Source organism: Grammomys surdaster, unplaced genomic scaffold (genome assembly GCF_004785775.1).
Source record: "Grammomys surdaster isolate TR1022 unplaced genomic scaffold, NIH_TR_1.0 126153, whole genome shotgun sequence".
Lineage (NCBI taxonomy): Eukaryota > Metazoa > Chordata > Mammalia > Rodentia > Muridae > Grammomys > Grammomys surdaster.
In genome coordinates this window covers 3,494,148-3,510,101 of record NW_021620961.1, presented here as the reverse complement: position 1 = coordinate 3,510,101, position 15,954 = coordinate 3,494,148, and the positions used below count along the sequence as shown (strand labels likewise).

Here is a 15,954-nt window from a genome sequence, read left to right as displayed (position 1 = left end):
CTCAGAAGGCAAAAAAGCAAACTGCTCTTACTGGCTTTTTTTTTTTTTAAACCTTTGGAGAAGTATGTGATGTCTGTTTGGCCAGATCATTTGAATGGTTCAAACAGGATATTTTTATGCTATTAGAGGACTTGTTTTTATTGGTTATTTTATTTATTTGCATTTCAAATGATATCTGCCTTCCTCTGGGTTTCCCCTCTGCATACCTTCTAGCCCATCCCCCATCCCCCTGCTTCTATGAGGGTGCTCCACCACCCACCTACCCACTCCTACCTCACCACCCTAGCGTTCCCCCACACTGGGGCATCAAGTCTCCACAGGACCAAGGGCCTCTCCTCCTATTGATCTCAGACAAGGCAATCTTCTGTTACATATGCAGCTGGAGCCATGGTTCCCTCCATGTGTAATCTTTGGTTGGTGTCTTAGTTCCTGGGAGCTCTGTGGGGTCTGGTTGGTTGATATTGTTGTCCTTCCTATGGGGTTCCTTCAGTTCCTTTCGTCTTTCCCCTAACTCCTCTATTGGTGGTTCCCATGCTTAGTCCAATGGTTGGCTGCAAGCATACACATCTGTGTTAGTCAAGCTCTAGCAGAACCTCTATGGAGACAGCTATATCAGACTTCTGTCACCAAGATTTTCTTGGCATTAGCAATAGTGTCAGGGTTTGGTGTCAGCAGATGGGATGGATCCCTAGGAGGAGCAGTCTCTGGATGGCATTTCCTTCAGTCTCTGCTCTATTCATTGTTCTTGCATTTTCTTTAGACAAGAACAATTCTGGGTTAATATTTTTGAGATGCATAGGTGGTCCCATTCCTCAACTGGAGGCCATGCCTAACATGGATATATATGGTCCCTACAGGTTATTTCTCCCCTTTTGGAGTATTCCAGCTAATGTCATCCCCATTAGGTCCTGGGAGCCTCTTGCTTTCCTGGCAGATACGGTTTCTTTGTAGAGTCCTAGTTCCCTTCATCTCTCTGTGTTGATCAGGGTGGCTTCAAACTCATTGATACACCTGTCTCTCTACCTTCTGAATGCTAGGTTTAAATGGTGTAAACCGTTCAAATATTTTTAATAATTGTTTGTTTATATTTACATTTTTATTTTTTATTTTAAAAATAGGTCAAATTTTAATTCAGGATCCTTCCTTAAATGTGAGTCACTAAGAAAGACTGTCATTTTTGTTTCCCTATTAACAAAAATGTTTTCCCAGTTGTAGTAGGCATTACTAGCAGAACTACATGTTTTATTAACAGAATTTCATCCAATTAACATTATAGAAAATTTTGTATCTGATTAATTTTAACATATGTACACTTTGAAAGTTTTCAACAAATATTTTATCAGGAAAAATAAATATATTTTTCAAGAGAACATCATGAACACAATTAACTGTACCTGAAACAGCATAGGAAAATATTAAAACAAACAAACAAACAAACAAACAAACAAACAAAAGGGCTGGAAAGATGGTCAGTGTCTTAGAGCTCCATCTATTCAATTCCAGGTACTAACTTGGTGTAACACAAGTATCTATAGCTCCAGCTCCAGGAACTTTGACAAGCTCTTCTGGCTTCTATGCATACCAGACATGTAGATGGTACACAGCCATATATGCAGACACAATACCTATGTGCATAAAATAAAATTAAAAGTGAGAAAGTTTAAAATATGACTAAATACAATTAAAAACAAGTACAGTCTTTATTTGGGGTGGAATATTTTGATTATTTTTGGCAGTACTTGATAATTTCCCTCTTGTTTTTATTCATTCTGTGAAGTAAGCTAAGATATCAAACAGTAAAGTAAAAATAAAAGCAATAGTTTTAATAAAACTAAGCAAAAAATGTGATTTACAGATCTGTGGTATACTGGAAGTCACATTTTACCTAATGTATTTAAGAAGCAAATAAAAAGTGCTCTAGCGAAAGATATAAACCTACTCCAATCATATTTGCTCTAGAAATTTCTGTTTAATTTACATTTTCAATGAATAATAAATAATATTTTAATGTGTCCTCATTGATAAAACCTGCAATGATTTTCACTTTTCTGTCCAGTGTGGTTATGAAGCTTCAATTGGTCAGAAAAGCTATAGATGTTCAGATATTGGTTTCAGATGGAAATTAATGTGAACTAAATCTGGACAGATCTATATCTACTCATGGAGGACCATGAACCAGCTGAGTGCTGGTGACATTCTGTATGAAGACATCAGCAACATTTCTAGAAATTTAAAAAGTATCACATTGCTCTAAGATTGATATTGAGAATTTTTATAGTCTGATGCTGTTTATAATTAATTGGAACACAAGTTATTCCACTTTTCCTTTCTGTAATAAATAATTGTGAAATGAAGGTTATTTAACATATAGATGAATTATTTTGGGTTTTTTATTGGATATATTATTTACATATCCCCTTTCCCGGCTCCTGCCTCCCTGAAACCCTCTATCCCATCCCCCCTCCTCTGCTTCTATGAGGATGTTCCCCAACCCATCCACCCACTCCCATCTCCCTGCCCTCTAATTCCCCTACACTGGGGTCTTGAGTCTTCACAGTAACAAGGGTCTCTGCTCCCATTGATGACCTACTATACCATCCTCTGCTACATATGGAGCTGGAGCCATGGGTCCCTCCATGTGTATTCCTTGGTTGGTGGTTTAGTCCTTGTGATATGTGGGGTGTCTAGTTGATTGATATTATTGTTCTTCCTGTGTGGTTGGAAACCCCTTCATCTCCTACAGTCCTTTCTCTAACTCCTTCATTGGGGACCCCGTTGGAAATCCTGTGCTCAGCCCAATGGTTGGCTGTGAGCATCTCCTCTGTATTTGTCAGGTCTAGCACAGCCTCTCAGGAGACAGCTATATCTGCCTCCTGTCAGCATGCACTTCCTGGCATCCACAACAGTATCTGAGTTTGGTGACTGTATATGTAATGGATCCCCATGTGAGACAGTCTTTAGATGACCTTTCCCTCCATCTCTGCTCCACACTTTGTCTCTGTATTTGCTTCCATGAGTATTTTGTTCCTGTTTCTTTATTATTTCCATGACATTTGTTTATTTATCCTGTCAAATTCCTTTTTGCATGATGTCATTCCACCAGGACTTCGACTGATATTTAATTTTGATCAAGCATTATATTATAATTTATATATACATATATGTATAAATATACATATACATATATTTACATTGCTTCAGTATGTTCCCCTTTTTAAGAATGACAGAAGCACTCACACTTTGGTTTTCCTTCTTCTTGATCTTCTTACGGTGTGTGAATTGTATCGTGGGTATTCCAAGAATTTGGGCTAATATCCACTTACCAGTGAGTGCATACCATGTGTGTTCTTTTGTGATTGGGTTTCCTCACTCAGGATGACATTTTCTAGTTCCATCCATTTGCCTATAGAATGCTATATTAAGTACTCCTAGATATGATTTTTCTATGATCTCAGGCTGTAACTATCTTTATCTCTCATCTTCTTTGATGCTTCTTGAGCCTTGTTGCTTCAGGGAATACTTGGGTTGGATACTCAACTGACATTCTCTGGCCATTGATCAGTTGTGAGTTTACTTGTTAATCCACTACACACAGAAACTATATTGAGGTTTAAGTTTATCTAATCATCACATAGCGAGGCACAAGTTGGAGGGTTTGTGATATTTAATACAATAATAGGAGTAGATTCAGCCCTAGGACTTCTAAGATCCCCAATCATCATATCATGTTTTTATACTCTTAATATATAACTAGAACAAAATTAATTGAGCTCATACTTAATTATGTGAGAAGCATTACTTTATATTTTAATGAAAGTATTCTAATGCAACAAATAACAAAGAAACCAACTTTCTTCTGTGGTGTTTTAAAGTAGCACAGTTTAAATCAGTAATATTTCAAATATAACTGTGAATAGTGAAAATGCAAAAAACTAACTAAAATATTCTAGTGGAAGTAATGAGGCCTCTTCAAGTTATAAAACAAATACCTCTTTGGATGAAAATATTAAGTGTTTTATGAGTAGCATTTCTAATTACTATGTTTTATACTTTTAAGAAAATCCATGTTTTCAAGTGTTAGTTTCTTTTGACATTTAATTATTTTATTTTCTGTTATTTTTATAAAGGTGAATATGTCTAATGAGTACATTCCAACTGCCTCAATGTTCTACTTAGTCTTCCTTTCCTAACCCATGTCATTATTCCATTTCTTATCCCAGACATCCCCACTTCCAATTTCTTATTGAATGCACATGAACAACTTTATGAACTTAAAAAAGAATCCAGGGAACATGAATGCTGGAACATACTAGTATGTCCCTCAGAGACATTTATATTACCATATGGAGTTTAAAGTTTTTTGTTTGTTTCTGTGAACAGTGAAATTGAAATTTTGTTTGGGCTAATATTCAATCATTAGATTGATTTTAGTGAGATGGCCACTTTTATAATATTATTTCTCCTATCTTTGGTATGATCAATTGTTCTGTCCTTTTGTGTTTTTTTTTTTCTGTTTCATTCTACAGTGTTTAAAGAATACTTTGCCAGGACATTCTTTTCCTTAATGTTTTAGTTCCTTTTTTCTTGGTTATGCTAAAATACCAGTAAATGTGATATAAGGAAGGGTGTAGCTTGGCAGACAGTTAGAGCTGGTGTAGTTACTGTGTGTTACTAAAACATGGTAACAATGCATGAGTGGTCAGATTACAGTTAGAGAAAGGAGGGAGTGAACAAGAAACGAGCCTGGTAAACCAAACAACCCATTATCTTCTAATGGCTCCAAAATCTTCTCAAAGTGTGTCTGCAGATCTGTTCAAACAGGAGATCATTTGAGTGTTTGCAATTCTTTCCACATTATACCTTTGTACTCCATAAATGTATGACCATCTCAAGGTACTAAATGGATTCAGTCCAACTTCAAAAAACACCAATAAAAAGTAACATCTCCATTCCTCTCAATTTCAAAGTCAGAAGAGCCTTCTGTGACACAAGTAATTCTTTAACTTTGAGACTCAATAACATCAAAACATGAATTACATAGTTTTCAAAAACAACGGAAACATACACTTAACAAAAGTATAAATTGGGAAATAGGAAGGACTAATCAGACAAAAATACTGACCAAAATGCATCAGGGAAAAATATTGTATCTATTTCTAGTATCTTGGATTTGTGATAAAGCTCTCTCTGACTGGCCAAGGATTAAAAGAGACCTACGATTTCAGATCTACTGCCTGCATCACAGATGTTCTCCTTGTTGCTGGATCCACATCTTCTTGCAGCTTATGTTAATAGATGTCTCATCACTTTGGTGCCTTTAACATCTCAGTTCCCTTCTGTGACTTTGCATCACCTTCACACTTTTAGGCCATGGCCTCTCAAAACTCCTTGCTCACACTCTGATTACACCATACCTTACTTTAACACAGTAATCCTTTGTTATTTTTAAACTCATATAGCTGAAAAACTAGTACTATGCAATTCCTCCTGCATCTTGGTGGTTCCTAAATCCATTGGATCATTGCCTCAGTAACCCCTGTTTGCATGATGTCTGAATCTGCAAGACTGCTCTCCTGAGCAGTTAAATTGTGAGCAGCTAACTACTTCAGTGACAATCTCATTTGGTTACTCCCATCTCCTGCCACTGTTGCCATCTTGTACATTTCTCCACTCTGACACCTACAGCCCAATTTTTGATAGTCTTAACACATTCTTCTTACTGAAAGATCAGTGCAGACTTCCTAAGACTCTCTGTTGTTTACTTACCTTGATATTGTCATTCTCTATCACTGGGAACACAGAGAGAGAGCTCTCCAAACAACACACAGAAACTTTAGACTCTTTATTCATTACGATATGTATTCTGCTTGCTCTTAAATCTACAGATTGTCAAGTGTTTCTTGCCTATCCTATGTCTATTATAAAAATTCCCATTCCCATTTACTCCCTGGAAATTTGCTCAACATGTCTACCTTTAGTGTAGTGGGCATCCCTTATTTTCTTCAATTTTAAATCATTTTCTTTTATTTCTTTATTGCTGTCCTGAGGTTAAGCTTCTTCATATCTACAGTCCTGCTTGGCCATAACCGTGGCGTGGGGACCAGTAGGATAAAACACTCCATAGAGAGAGTCTGATGCTAAAAGATTTGCCTAAGTTTGTTTCTTTACCACATTTCACCCCTTAGATTATAAAATAGATATTTTGAAACTATTTAAATTTGACTTAGTTCAACCTTTCAGGTATAAAAATAACTCTTAAAGAAGATATATTTTGATATTTTATCAAATAGCTTATAAAACTCTTTAGAACGCTGAAAAACTTTGTATCCATTATTATATTGCTACACAGCCCACATGCAAACATATGATGTTTAATGGCTGTATTTTTAACAGAATGTTATAAAATCTTCCCTTTTTATATTTCCCAATTTATATTGTTCATTTAGAATTATTCAAAAGCACTAAATTGATATATGTTGGACATGATAAGGAAAGCTGACATATTTTCTGCTCTTCAATAGACAAAAGTTCACTGAAATACAAGGCATATGCACATCATGGTTATATTTGCAACATCTTTTGTTATATAAAATATAGACATATACGTATATCTGTTTCTGTTTGTCCAAGATTATCAATTAATATTTAGAAGTGTGCTGCACTAGCTTGATTAGTCAACAATATAGAAACAGGAATTTTGAAGACCTATCTGTAATGTGAGAATAACATCTATTGGTTATAGAATAGCATAATAAAACCAACAAGGTTTTGAATATCTTCTATATTTTTGTATGTTTAACCTACTTTCTTATTGTACTGGCAAAATTCTTTGATGAAAATTGTAATGAGTCTCTAAATTAAGATTTAGAATTTGTTCTCTATGTCATTATCAAAGGTTGTCAAGTTCCGAAAGAACTTTTAATAAACTCATGACAAAATAAATGTACACAAAGGAAATGAAGATGAATAAAGTACTAAATAATGACTCAAAAAGTAAGGCTGCTTTGAATCTATTAGAACAACGTTTTAAAGCTAGTATACATACTGTCAAGTATAATAAACTTCATGTCAAGATAATTCAGTGTTTTAGTAATGGATGTCTTGCATAATAGAAATATGTGACATGTATAAAACAAATTTAATTGAATTCTTTTTTTCTTTGCTCTGACCTTCAAATTGATTGAAGCACAAACACAAATGTAATAATTTAGGGAAGATATTGGTTTGCTTGTGTAATTTATAAATTTCTTAGAGTTGGAGTGATGTAGATAGGAAATAGAACACAGAAACTGCCAATCACTTCTCTTGCTTTATTTGAATAATAAATCATAAAACCATATAGCAACTTAAGATTTTATGTTTAAACTATTTGATCTTTTTCAGTTCTAGCAAAATTTCATTTTTATAAATGTAGTATCAAAAATCAGTAAAAGCAAAGCTTATGACACAAACATTATGAAATTTATATTTTTCCATTGAATTTAATTGTTAAATTGTTTTATTCAACTGTTATAAAATAATGCATGACAAATATTTTTCTAAGAATATTATATAAACTAATACACATACTCTACTTAATTCCTACCTTTGTGTGGTGAAATCCAATATAATTTTGGCTTCATCAAATATTTAGATTAAAACCTTGAATTAAAGGTGTCTGTTGTGGTCTAGGAATCACTTCACAAACCACACGAACAACAATCTCAGTCAGAGTTGGATGGTTTATTAAAAACACACCCTAATACTGGTCAGACCAGGAACATGGTTCAGAATAGTCTAAACTATGTCATCAAACATTTTTCACAGCAGAATTTTTATAGGAAAAAAGTTTCAAATATTTCAAAGGCAAGAAGGGTAGTAATATTATACCTTGGCTTACTAGATAAAGTATTATCAACTAACCTTTAAGCTGATTGGACCCAAGTGAGGTAAGAGGGATGGTGAGCAGGTTGTGAACAGGGAATTTTCAGAACTTTTAGATAGCAGAGCATGAATATTATAATCATAACTTTTGGCTTATTAGTAGCATTCTTCAATGTCAGGCACAAAAACCAAATGAGCACATATACAGGTGCAGGAAGTTCTGCCTGGTGATCAGCTCTGACTCAAACCACAACAATTCATATTAACTTTTGATTTCATGGGTCCTACAGAAAGCTTTGTGGGATTTCTTAAGACTAGGAAACCCCATACAGCACATTCAGAACATATAGAACAAAACAGGATATGTGGTCAGCATGTCCTTAATCTGAGCCAATTAATATCTCTGTGTCAATGACTGTCAGGCATATTATAGCAACACTATGAAATAGCTCGCAGGCATTGAACAAAGTGGCTACATCTATATTGGGGATGGGGAGGTTGTTAAAGATCATAACATGTCTTTAATACAAAATTCTAACATTTTGTAGTTAGAATAAGTGATGTCTTTGGACCTCAATTTTCCCTTAGTACAAGTAGATATGAAAAAAACTGATTTTCCTATGTGATGGACTTTTTAATGAAATTGTGGTATGTCATTATAAAATTATTAAAAATGAGAATATCAATTTTAAATACCTGACTTGATTTTTTGTTCCATTCCAGTTTGCTAACTAATTAAAATCACTGTTAACTTGTAAAGAAATTTGTTCAGGACCTTGAATTCATTGTAGTCTTCAAATCACTATATTATCATAAAAATGTGTAGGTATTTGTATTTTCTACATAGAAAATACAAATTATAAATAAATAAAACCATTGCAACAAAGTAAATTGGTAGCACAGAAACAAATGAAGATTTAGTCGTTATAGTTACTTCTGTACAATCTTGAAAATATAAAATAATCCTGTACAATATGAAAAATGTTAATATTAAGTGCATTCTTTAGTCATTATTGAAAGTATAAAAAATATACTTACATAAAAATCATACACAACATGTATTACAAAAATCTAGTCAGGCTTCCTCAGTAATTTTATAAAAATTCTTTTCAAAAGAATAATCATTATTTAATAAGAGATTCCATGTTGCCTTTGGTTTATCATGAGGAGAGATACAATAATAGCTTATCCTTGGGTTTAAACACAAGTGATGCATTTTTATCATTTATTTAAAGTGTGATATGTAATCAAAAACAATCAAAGCTAATTGTTAAATTTTCAGCAACGAATTTTTAATATATTCTCATATTCACAGAATTCTTCCCAAATTTCTTTCTAACTGGTTTCTGGTAGTTGTTTTCATAACTGCGTTCATAAATAAGGAGACATTCTAGACTTGAAAAAATGAGAAAATATGATACAATAGTGTTTGGAACAAGGATTTTCTGACTTCTGGTGCTGTAGATTGCAGTCCAAAGCAGTCATTTATCATTAGAACAGGAACATGTGAGATTTTGTCATTCATCTGCTCAGTAACATTGACCTGTAGAATTTATTGCCACATGCTTTGTTTAGCTGTGAGAAGAATTTAAATGAGATGTGATGTCTTATCTCAAGTGAACTTCTTCTACTCATTTTATAGAAATTTGGTTTTTAGATAATGTACAGGAATTCAAAGAGGTTACATAGGAGTTTAAATATAAAACTTCAGCTTTATGCCTAATCTATGACATATTAAAGAAGCATCTGTATTTTTCATTTTTGCCTCATAGTAATTATGGAAAAATATTCAGTTCTTGTTTTGAGTGTTAATATGTCATTTTCACCTCATAGTAACTATGGAAAAGTATTCAATTTTTGGTTTTGGTACTTATATTTTTGTATACACAAAGAGATGTATAATTTTATAATGTCATATAAAATTCTTAATTTGAATATGTATACTTAGAAGAATGCCTGAGTTATTCACACATTCCCTTTCCTGTAGATAAGACAATATGTGACTTACTTTCTACAGGACTCAGTTCTCTCCTTACACTGCTATGATTGTATGATCTTTTCATATTTCACAACAGATATAGGGTCATTTGCTTGTTTCCATTACTAGTTGCACCTCAATATTTCTACCTTTCTTTCTCTATATCTCCACATTTTCCCAATCCTCTCTTAATAGACAGAGTATACATGGCACTTGGCACTACCACAAACCAATGCCAAGAAAAAGGGGTCTTATTCAACTTTATCTTATAACATAACAAGTAATAATGACTCTTAAAAATCACACATGTATTATGCCTGCAATTTGTTAAACTATTACCTGAAAAAAACATAAGTAACCATCTTTTCTGAAGTGATAATTTCAAAATTATTCATGGTAGGAATTTAAAAGTGTGTCTCTGTGAAGCAAAGTGCTTGGAGTCATCCAATTAAAGTTTTACTCTAAATGTCAAGTAGTATCATATTGAACACTTACATAACCCTTCTCTAATAAAAATAATCTAGTTTTCTTTTAACAATGGGATTGACTATGACTGACTTCCTAATATAATTCACGATATGATATTATTTACTTTTTCCCTACAGTGAATTAACAACCATAATGAAAACAAGTTATTATTGCTCTCTAAAAAAAAGTTTGAAAAATAATTAAATTTTTAATATATTCTTCCTTAAAATATGGTTTGATAGCTTGCCAATGGGTCCCAACAATGAATGAATTAAGTTGCCATTCATTATTACATATTTTCTTTACTGATATTTGAGTGTATGTTTCATAGAAATTACTTAAAAATAGAAAAGATATTTTTATATGTGGAGATTTTATGGAGGTTTTTTTCTTTTTTAAGACACACTTTTTAATGGCCTTGGCCTAGGAGCCATCATTGGCCTTGGAGTTGCTGCCCTTTTGCTAATCCTTGTGGTAACAGACGTCAGCTGCTTCTTCATTCGACAATGTGGGTTACTAATGTGCATCACCAGGAGAATGTGCGGGAAAAAGAGTGGCTCCAGTGGAAAGAGTAAAGAACTCGAAGAAGGAAAAGCAGCTTACCTGTAAGTACTAGACACCAGCACCACCTCCCATGAGTGGAATGCAAGTAAAGCTTGCATGCATTGTTTGGAGATGTCTTCTAATGCAATGCAAATATTATTGTTTATCCTTGCCTTAATCTCTACAACACACACACACACACACACACACACACACACACACACACACACACACATATATAAGCGACTTTTTATATATATATATATATATATATATATATATAATTGTATCTGATGTATTCACACCAGATATAAATATATCTTTGTGGAGTACTTTTCAAGACTATGACTGCATCTCACCTAACAAAGTTAATTAATTCTCCATCTAAGTCAGTGCTACATTAATGTGTCCCATATCAAGATAACTGCCTACAATCCCTACATTCACAAGACAGAACCCTGTAGATCAGAGTCCAAGGCCCATCTATTCAGCAAGGTCGAAAATGGCCCAACTTTGGTAGTGAAAATACTAGAAAAGTGTAAGCTGGTGATAATGTTATAGAACAAGGGAATCATGTTTCCGCTCAATGAAGCAGCAGAACTTGGAAACTTTGGCCAAATGGCTCTTATTTTAGAATTAAAAGTAGAAGGGAATACTGGGACAATTGATGATGATTAGCTGAACCTAAGAAATTAGTCTTGATTAAGAAGAGACCAGCGTCATTGAGGCGAAATATTCTGGGAAGTGTTTTCTGTGAGCACAAAGAAGCTGTGTCCCAGAGGAAGTCAAGGTTGTACCTCATGTGCAACTGGACTTGGTAATGTGTAAGAGTCACCCAGGTGGTACTGGTTTTGAAAGCATGAAGGGGTCAAATAGAGCAGCTGAGGCTTGGCACTCTCTCTCTAGGATGTTCCAAAGTAGCCTCTTTTTTCCTACCTGTTCCTTTGAGAATTGGGCATATCTTATCTCTGATTCATTCTGTGAAATCTTTGTCACTTTACCTGCACCTCAATTAGGTGTCACTTTCAAGCATTGCTGGTTCCTTCTACAAACCTTTCTTTCATCGTTAGAAATTAAAGCTGTGTAATAAGGGTGTATCTATATTTAAGTCAGATCACAAAGACCTAGGTATTTGGACATGATTCCTCGTCAGAGCAGTCATGTTGGTGAATTAAAAATTGTCTAAATTTTTACCCTTTTGGTTTAAGCTAAAAATCATAAAAAGTTTAACTATTACAATACAATTATCAATCCCATAAACTTAACAGTCTAAATGTCCTTTTGAAGCTCTTTGATGTGATGATCCTTCATACATGCTGTCCTGATCATTTGTCCTTCAGCAAATATCCATTTTAGCATCAAGGTTTTCCAAACTGACAGTCTGATGAATAATTTATCTTTTTCATCCAGTTTGTTGAGCTGTTCCTATGCAGGTAGTAGGGGGATCAGCTTTTTTCAATCCTCTGCATTTTTATCTTTGTGGTGTATGAGTCATCACTTTTTCCTGACAAATATCCCACCTGGATGTATCCCAGAATTCTTTTTCCCTCCTGTATTTTGTCTCACTTACTATTCCCAGCCTAAGACATAGGCCATAGGCTTTTTAATTGACAGGTGATATATCCATACAGTATGCAAGATATTCTCTTTACATTACTCAGATTAGTTCTTTATTAATTTTGATGGAACCCATAGTCTTTCATCACCTATCGAAATATAAACAAAACCTCTTTTCGAACTAATACATTCCTGATTTCTATTCTGTTGTTAAAGCATCTTTGAAGTACACAGGTTGATCTAAAAATTCAACACTTTTTGTACAATCTAGCATCTTTCAGCTAATGTTATTCTCCCTTTCTCTTTATCAAGGTACAGCTAGATCTTTATGATACACATACAAACTATGCCCTTAGACACTTGCATTTTCTGCCAGAGAATGAGAGAATTTGTGAGTTTGTAGTTTGTGAAGTTCATGACTTCCATTGTTTCCAATATTGTTATACATTATTCAAATTCTTTTAAATATTTTATGCTTGTTTTTTCTAATCAGGCAAGAAAATTGTCATATTATAAACATTAGTTAATCAAATATTTTAATTCTAACCTTAGATTTTTATAGGTTAAGCAACTTTTGCAGTATAATTTTCTATTTTATCCCTTTTCAAAAAATGACCATCATCGGTAGTCTACACTGGCTTTAAATTTACAATCAACCTGACTGGTTCCTGGGTGTTAGACTTACAGATGTTTTTACCTTACCTAACACCAAAACAAACAAACAAACAAAACAAAACAAAAATTTACAATAACTATGATAAAAAGAGATTATATTGCTTCACTCTAGTTACTTAGGAAAAAAATCACAGAAGTATCAATTTAAAAAGAAAAAAATGTTCAATGTTTGATTTATTGGAAAGTGGCTAACATGAACGTGTGTGTGTTTGTGTGTGTGTGTGTATGTGTGTGTTGTATGTATATGTGAGCATATTTGACATGTAAAGAAATTAAATATTTTTATTTTTCCTTTTTAGGAAAGATGGGTCAAAAGAACCGATAGTGGAAATGAGAACAGAGGATGAAAGAATCACTAACCACGAAGATGGGAGTCCAGTAAATGAGCCAAATGAAACAACACCACTAACGGAACCTGAGTATGTAGCTACAAATTCTTGCACTTGGGGATAAGTAATACTAAAGTGGTAAAACATTTTAAGTAATGGTAATATCAATGATATCATTATTATTAAGGGAAATAATTTGTTTTCTTAAAATAAACTTCATTTGACTCTTAAAGTCTATTTCAACATATTTGCCTTGAAATTGTAATTTCTTACAGTTTAAAATGTAATTGTTTTTTACTAAAATATATATGTGGCAGGAAATCCTTTGCTATTTTGAATGTTAATAAACATTGCAATATGCCTAGATTATTAAATAAATTATTTTTCTCATACTAATTTAAACATGTTCTTTAATAATTTCATGAACAAATCTATGTTCTAATTACTCTCTACTGTCTTGCATCTTATTCCCAGTCTTGTCAATCTCTCTCCCATCTATAACTACTTTTCTTGCATCCATGGCTCTATTTTGTTTTCTGATTGACTGAGCTTTTAACATGTGCCTTCTTTTGAGCATATATTTAACTCTCCATTGGTGTTTGATGGACTCACCAATGAGTATCCACAAAATATAATGACTCAAGGGTTCATGCCACCTTGACTAGCAGGTTAGTGTTGTCACTCATGGGACTCACTGCCAGGCAAGGACATTTATACCTTCCTCTCTTCTCTTCCTCTTCTCCAGTATTGAGCTCCTTTCCTTCTCAGCAACTTCTCCAAATGTCGCTAATTGTCATAGTTACTTTTAACATAATTACTTGGATATTTGTACAAAATGTTTATTGTCCTCATTTGTAAATTGCAAGTAAACTCAAAGGATCTAAATTAACAATGTTAATTCTTCTATATAATGATAAAATTAAGTACAGAGTTTGGCTGAAGCTGTATTTGTGAACTCTTAGATATAATTATTTTGTCAAATTTTCAAGAAAATATAAATAAGATGAAACACTGAATTAGTGAATGTTGCAATAGATGAAAAATATAAATTTATCATTTGATTATTTTCAAATTAAAATTTAATGAACCTGTCTCGATTTTAGAGAAAAAGAAACAAGGAACATGAAGAGGTGGTTTAGTGTTTAGGATCAGTTATTTCTCTTAAAGAGAACCCAGCTTCAATTCCCAGCCAGCACCCTTGTAATTCCTCTCAAACCTCTACATGTCCAGTTCCAGGAAACTTTACACATTTTCTAGCCTCTGATAGCACCACAGAGAAATGCAGTACAGAAACATACATCTAAGCATGCCATTGGTTCAAAAAACAATACGTTTCATTGTCAAATCAGAAACAGCTTTCATAATATATTTAATAGTGATATAAAAATATGAAGAAAAGTAATCTGAAGAAAGCTGAAGAAACATCTGTAAATGTAAAATATAAGAAACAATTTCCTAAATAACAATAATCTTCATCAATTTCCAAATAATGTTGATAACTCACATAATTCTAATTGAATGCAATGGTGTGACACTTAAATATTTTTATTTTTTTAGAGTTATTAGAAATACTAAACAAAGTAGTGGACATAGATCAGAAATTAGACTCTTAATAGTTCAAAACAAATTTATTTTTAATTTACACTCAGTATCAAATCTAAGTTACTTTACAGTAAACAATTTGATTTATCTATATTCACAAATACTTTGTTTCACAAACTCTGTGTTTTACATTACATTCTTAATGGAAAATGCTAATTATTTTATTACATATTATGTTATTTTGCAATAAATTATTTAAATACTTATAAGATCATTCCAAAAAAATTCATAAAATTCACATTATACAAACTGAGTAATTTGCATTTCAGAGTATGTTTTTACATATATATATATATATATATATATATATATATATATATATATATATATATATATAAAACAATAATGAAAAAAAGGAGACTATGAATTTAAGTTAGAGCAAAGAAAATATATGAGGGTTCCAGGAGGAAGGAATAGAAAGAAGGAAACGTAGTTATATTATAATCTCAATTAATAAAATGACTATTAAAATAAGTTTGTGTGTTTGTATGTGTAATAAGTACAGCAGGTTTCACTCAACAAATATGTTTTTGCAATGGCCAAAAGCAGGTTTTAAATTTTATACCTAGAAACTGAATCTGCTATTTCTGTTCATTGCCAGAAAATTGCCTTTAAAAGAAGAAAATGGAAAGGAAGTTTTAAACGCAGAAACTATAGAAATTAAAGTATCTAATGACATCATCCAGTCTAAAGAAGATGACATCAAGGCATAACCACAAGTTCCAGCACCTCGGTCAGCACCACAAGGAGCATTTGGATTGCAGTGACACTATGACCAAAACTATTCCATTGACCTTAATTTCTCGGGAAAAGTCTAGCTTGGAATAGCTTGTACACATATACATACGACCAACTCCTCCTGCCACAGCCCATTTCCTTCTGTTATTGTGGTGGTGGTTGTTTATTTTGTTAAGAATTCAGTATAAAGACTTGATTGGC

General features: G+C 33.1%; 1 protein-coding gene across 1 annotated transcript in view; it reads left to right on the top strand.

Annotated features, from left to right (window-relative positions):
• Positions 1 to 15,728, top strand: part of Ncam2 (neural cell adhesion molecule 2) — a 407,262-nt gene extending 391,534 nt beyond the window's left edge. The window contains exons 14-16 of the mRNA XM_028757240.1: positions 10,710 to 10,914; positions 13,384 to 13,503; positions 15,617 to 15,728. Of these exons, the coding sequence (XP_028613073.1) occupies positions 10,710 to 10,914; positions 13,384 to 13,503; positions 15,617 to 15,728 (437 nt within the window). The remainder of the gene's footprint in view (positions 1 to 10,709; positions 10,915 to 13,383; positions 13,504 to 15,616) is intronic.
• The last annotated feature ends 226 nt before the right edge of the window (positions 15,729 to 15,954 follow it).